General features: G+C 35.5%; 1 protein-coding gene across 1 annotated transcript; it reads right to left on the reverse strand.

The window, feature by feature from the left end:
- Nucleotides 1-76: 76 nt before the first annotated feature.
- pcp4l1 (Purkinje cell protein 4 like 1) lies at nucleotides 77-5674 on the reverse strand. The gene is given in 4 exon segments (XM_056467484.1): nucleotides 77-560; nucleotides 563-628; nucleotides 3396-3450; nucleotides 5480-5674. Coding segments are annotated over 4 exon segments (342 nt in total). The 5' UTR covers nucleotides 5489-5674; the 3' UTR covers nucleotides 77-348.
- Between the last annotated feature and the right edge of the window lie 1215 nt (nucleotides 5675-6889).

Genomic DNA, 6889 nt, shown 5'->3' on the forward strand with positions numbered 1-6889 from the left:
TTTTCAAACACTTCTTTAAATAAACGAAGAGCTATTGTAACAATAAATGATCAAATAAGCATATCTATAATGATGATTCATGACAACACTGTCTTTTGCTTTTGAGGTTTATAATTCTTACATTTATTGTGTTGCATCAGTGGGTATATTAAATATGTCAGACGTGTATTGCACAGTAACTAGCCTGTATTTATGTCTACAGGAGAGGACGAAAGGATGGAAAAAAATCTCAACAAATACAGAATCTGCCATGTCTTTTAAAGTGAAAATCCTTCCCTATTCTTATGTCCTAAACTCTAATCACCCCAGCATGTTGATGCACAGGGCTATCATTTGCTTTCCAACCCCCTAATTTCCCACCCACACTTGACTTTTCCTTCTCCTTGTCGCTTCCTTATTAACTCTCTTTCCATTTTGAATGCTGCGGAAGTGGTTTTGTCCTCCGCGCTGATTCTTCTCGCTCATGCTTCCATCTTCTACTTCTTTTTCTTCTGGGAAGCGTCTGCACTGATTCTGTATTGCCAAAGCAGCTTTCTCTGTCTCTGGCGCCTCCAGATCATGTCGATCTCTTCTTCTTGTTCTTGCGTTGGGGGATTCGCACTTTGCTCGCCAGGTTTCTCCTGGGCGGCTGAGAAACACATCACAGTGCAAATATTAACAACATTATTGGTATAGTAAGTGGACGAAAGTGCAATATTTAGGCCAGTTAAATAATTTTTAAATCAAATTCTAGAGTTTTTATTTGTTTTGATGTCAAAATAATTTTCTCATATCTCAGCATAGTATGCAGAAACATTACATTTAAGTATTTAGTAGAACGCATTCATTTATTCATTTTCCTTCGGCTTAGTCCCTTTAATTATCAGGGGTTGCCACAGTGGAATGAACCTCCAACTTATCCAGCATATGTTTTACTCAGCGGATGCCCTTCCAGCTGTAACCCAGTACTGGGAAACATGCATACACACTCATTCACACACATACACTACGGAAAATTTAGTTTATTCAATTCCCCAATACCGCATGTCTTTGGACTGGGGGAAACCGGAGCACCCGGAGGAAACCACGCAATACGGGGAGAACATGCAAACTCCACACAGAAATGCCAAATGACCCAGCTGGGGCTCGAACTAGCGGCCTTCTTGCTGTGAGGCGACAGTGCTAACCACTGAGCCACCATGTCACCCTATTTGGTAGAATTTTTAATCTAAATTCACCGACATTGCTTTCAATATGCACATTTTATGATTTGCTTTGTCTGGGATTCAGTCCTGTGAACTTGACTTGACCCGCAGGATTTATTTACCCTCATGTTGTTTCAAATAAAATATTCTATAAGAAATGCGTTCATCTTCGGAACACAAATGGAGAAATTTTTAATCAAATCTGTGATATTTCTGTCCCTCCTTTCAAAGTCTAGTCACCTCAAAACATTTGGTTACTATAAAATATTTCAAAAAAGAATAATAATAATAATATTTACAGCTAATTTTCCTAATTTTAAATATTCTGGATGCTTGACACATGAGAACCAATGAGGTTTGTTTTTGCAAGTCAAGCAAGTGTGGTTGAGCTTTTGTTTGTGTAGCTTATTTCAACGCTTTTACTTGCTTACTCCCAGAGCCGTTTATATCGAAGTTGATATTTAGCCGCACCCATGTTGGTGTTTTGTAACATCTACGAGGTGGGTCGTTAACCCAATGCTCAACCCCCAACCAGGAGGACCAGGACATACAAACATACATTACGGACAGTTTAGCTTACCCAATTCACCTATAGCACATGTCTTTAGACTGTGGGGTAAACCAGAGCACCCGCAGAACATGCAAACTCCACACGGAAATGCCAACTGACCCATCCAGGGCTTAAACCAGTGACCTTCTTGCTGTGAAGCGACAGTGCTAACCACTGAACCACCGTGCTGCCCATATCAATGCTTTTAAGTGATATAAATAGCTAAATTAAGTCTGTTTATTGTATAAAGTGATTACTGTATATCTAATAAGAAGACTTCTTGATTCATGTCACGTGTCCAGCGTTTTGGTGTGTTCATGTAGTTTCCATGTTTATCTCATGTGATCTTCCCCATGTTTCCAGCCTCCATGTGTGTTTGTTTGTATCGTGAGACCCCTTTGTTCTAGTTCCTTGATTATTAGTAAGTCCCACCTGTGTTCAACCCCTGTTTGTAGTTTATTAGGTCTTGTGTATTTATACTGCTGTGTTTTGTGCAGTCCTTCATCTGGTATTATATTACCACACACCCCTGTCAGTGTTTGGATGGTCCTGTTGAGTTCGAGGTTTCTAGTTCTTTACAAGTGTAAATATGTGGTTTTGATAATTGCTGTGATCCAGTGCATCTCTTTATAGAGTGAAAGTGTGACAATTCATGTGGGTTTATTTTTGATCTCTTGCATTTTGAAGCATCAGAGGTTTTGGGTGAACTGACTTTAAATAGGTGGACAGAAATTACTTATATTTTGTTAATTTTTTCATTTGTGTTTGGAATATGAATGAAAATTTGGAATGACACTATGAGGGCTCTCAACTGAATGATGGTTGACCTTATAGACCAGCCTCCACTTGATATGCAGTAGTGAAGGTTTGAGTAAGCATGTGCGCTTTTGTTGTTGAGGGGATAGAGACAGAAAACTGAACTGATCTAATCAGAAATAAAATTTTAAAATATAGAATATTTCAACATTATTTATCAATATACAGAAATTTAAAATACAAAACAGGAAATATGCTGGGACCAATGTTTTTGTTTACATCCCTCAAAATGGTCTATAAAACTGTAAAACCCAGCAGTCAACTTTATCAAATGAAATGAGTATAGTAACTCAAAATTCACTGAAAGTTAATTCTACTCATTTGAAAAGAGTTTTGAACTTGTAGTGTTGAAGGTAATGAGTTAATTAAATACTTCATTACTTTACTTAAATGGAAGTAAGTTCTCAGTACTCATATAGATTAGTTGTTTAACTCAAATGGTTTGTCAGCAATTGGTTTTCCACAGTTTGAGTTGCCTTAACTTATTGAGTTTTACAGTACTCAGTTGGTTTGAGTTCTCTTCATTTATCAGGTTTTACTGCGCTCAAATTGCTTTGTTTACTCAAATGGATTAAGTTCACAGTACTCATTAGGAGTAATTTTGAACTTAAATGATTTGTTGCAATCGGTTTCCTAAAACGGTTTGAGTTGCCCTAATTTTTTGGGTTTTACAGTGTAGAAATCTGATTGAAATGGTTTTGACATTTGTGTTGTAGGTGAGTATATACAAATACAATTGTGCCTCGTGTACCTGGACAGGATTGGTGGTGAAAATGTGGAATAGTTTTCATAAAGTACATTAAGAAAAGTGTAAATATAGTGTAATGAAACTCATAAAAATGCACCTTTATCGTCAGTGACGGGCCCCTGAGTGCTGTTGGGAGGATCAGAAGAACTGTTCTGAAAGAAAGAGATGGCAGCTTTTAGATTTATCAGCATTCAGACAAGCAGTAAAACAAAAATCACAACATTTGTGATTTTTTTTGGGTCTACCATGGCATTAAAAGCTTTATCGTGCATGTGTTAGGACACTGAGTGATAAAGACCCCTTAATCCCCATCAGTTTAATCCTCCTTTTTCAATTCTGTGTGCAATCTGGAACAGTGGCACTCAGCCCTGGAGAGGATCCCTATAACATGCAAGCTTAATATGTATGTTTTATATAATATATATTTAATTATTCATAACTGCTGATGTTTGATATTTGAAATGCAAGGTTATAAAATGTTTATATGGACATGTAATCAGTTTTATTTATCCGTGTCTCCATAAAAGTAGGGATATGCACAGCATGAGCAAACTACTTGAGGCCAAAATGCATTCAGTATATCTGTGACCTTGCTTCTTCATTATAGAGCCTTGAGATGATGGCCTAGATTTGAGTTATTCCTATAGACATCGGTATTCAAGACATGTCAGTTTCATTTATTTTTCTTAATTTGTGATGTGTCACTGCATCTCTGATATTAGCTCGAAGCTGCCAGTATACTGTACATACTTTGCACACAATTTTTGGAGCCCATAAAATGTCATGAAGAGAGACGAAATGGAGCATCGCCTTACACACACACACACACACACACACACACATATGCACACATTATCCACCCTTTCTTGCTGCGAGGCACTCTTTCAAATGCAAATCTCTGCAGACCTTCCCAAATAATCCTTTTTTGGGGGGGGTGAGAGAACATCTTCACCCTTATAACTCAGAACCATCCTCAAATTCCTCTCTCCATTTTCAGCACACCTACACATCCACAACACATAATCCCTGTGTGCATAAAAACGTCAACATTTGTTCTTCCTGTCTTAGTCCATGCCCTTCTGTTGTTTACTTTCTGCTTTTTAATTTGCAAAAAGTAGGTCATGTGAGTATTACAGAGGTATTTTTTCCCCTCACTTCTGGTTTTCACACTTAAAAGACACAATGATGAGGGGTGAAAAGAGCCCATCCACAGCCAGCTGGCTCCCAGTGTGTTGGCTATTAGTTTTCCCCTGCTACATTACCTCAGCCAGCACTTTATTTTCTCTCTTCCTCACACTTCAGTGATACACAAGCCTCACGCCACAATCTCCATCTGCTAATTAGCCAAGCTCACATCAGCAAGGTCAAGCTCCCCTGAGTCACTTATTAATTGCCAATTAATAGGACACACACACACACACACACAAGAAGAATGTAAAGCATCACATTTTCGTTTTTACCATGGTAAAACACCATTCTCAATGAGTAAAATCTTAAAGACGAGGGTTATCTGTAATACTACCTCTAGTTTATCTTAAGTAAACTTCATTCATTCGTTTTCCTTCGGCTTAGTGCCTTTATTCACCAGGGGTCAACACAGCGGAATGAACAGCCATCTTATCCAGCATATATTTTACACAGTGGATGCCCTTCCAACTGCAACCCAGTACTGGAAACATCCATACACACTCATTCACACATACACACACACACAACGTATTTTTTTAGTTTATTCAATTCACCTGTACCATATGTCTTTGGACTGTGGGAGAAATCGGAGCACCTGGAGGAAACCCAAGCAAACACAGGTAGAACATGCAAACTCCACACAGAAATGACAACTGACCCAGCCGGGACTCGAACCAGGATCCTTCTTGCTGTGCTAACCACTGAGCCACCGTGTCGCCCTTTATAAGTTAAACGCCCTTTTATAACTTAAAAAGTACAATATATTTTTATATTTTTATCTGCACTGAGGATAAACTGGAGACACGTCGACGTCTCTAATGTTAAACCATCCGTTAATAACGATTTACGTTCTAAGTATGTCAATATATTTTGGTCACCTGTGAATAACGTTACATTTACATTGCACATTGACGCCATTTTAGAATTTTATAATAATCTTCTAATGAACTTTTAAGTTGTTAGGGTTTATATTAGTAACAAATAAGCACTCACCTCACTCATAGTTCCGAGAGATGCCGAAATGGCCGTTTGACTTCGCGGGTTAATTTGTGACGTGACTTTGAATCAATGAAGAATCTCCGTCGAATTGTCCTTTTTTCAGAGTGCTTTGAAAATATGTCAAAACAACTGAACCGAGGATAATGTTATGCAGAGGTCTGTATCTCCATCTCTCATCCCGAAAAACACGCCCCCGATCTCTCTCTCTCTCTCTCTCTCTCTCTCTCTCTCTCTGTCTCTCTCTCTCTCTCTCTCTCTCTCTCTCTCTCCATCCGCTGATCACTGCAATGTTTAGATGTTTAAATTTAGTTCGTTTATTCATTTGTCAATAATAATAATAATAATAATAATAACTAAACATTATGTTTAATTTGCAATTAATTCTGTTTAGATTAACATGATTATCAGTTTTCCCAGTGTTGGATTGCGGCTAGAAGGGCATCCGCTGCGTAAAACATATGCTGGATAAATTGGCGGTTCATTCCGCTGTGGCGACCCCTGATTAATAAAGGGTCTAAGCTGAAAAGAAAATGAATGAATGATTATCAGTTCATCAGTATTTATTTTTCCGTAATTGTTTATAATCAATATTAATAATTTTCTAAAAATATTATCAATATTGTAAAACTAATATTTAATATATTTAAATGAATCAAATTGTATGAAATATTAATATACAACTGGTAAAATAATAGATAAGAATTAAATGTTAACAATTAAAAAATAATAAAATAATAATTACGAATATTTGATAATATAACTTATAACATAAGTTTTTGTTAATTATTATTATTATTTATTTACAACTTTGGCAATATTTTGTAATTTATTGCATAGTGCATATTTATAATAATAATAATAACAGTAATAATTATAATAATTATTAATATAATAATAATAATAATAATAATAATAAAATATTATTATTATTAATTAGTATAATATAATTATATCATAATATAATACATAATTATATAGTTATATATAATAAATATATAGTATTATAAATAATATCATATTTAATAATATCATTATTATTATTACTATTATTGTTTTAATAATAATAACAACAACAATTATTATTATTGTTGTTGTTGTTATAATAATAATAATAAAATATTGGTTGTTATTATTATTATTATTACTATTATTATTATGTTTATTAACTGACTTTTCGCAATATTTTGGAAATAATAAGTGATACACAAACGTTTATTGTTATTAATATTGTTATTGTTGTTACTAAATTGGTAGTTAATATTGAGTGCAAAAAAAATCTTGTGCGTGTATATTTTTAGCGTGACCATAATCCATCACATAGTGTTTACTGTAAAAATACGTGCTGCTTTGTTCGTGAATCCAGACGCACTTCCGGAGAGCGAGCGTCTTGCCGGAAAAAGAAAG

The sequence above is a fragment of the Danio aesculapii genome, chromosome 2, assembly GCF_903798145.1.
Source record: "Danio aesculapii chromosome 2, fDanAes4.1, whole genome shotgun sequence".
Classification (NCBI taxonomy): domain Eukaryota; kingdom Metazoa; phylum Chordata; class Actinopteri; order Cypriniformes; family Danionidae; genus Danio; species Danio aesculapii.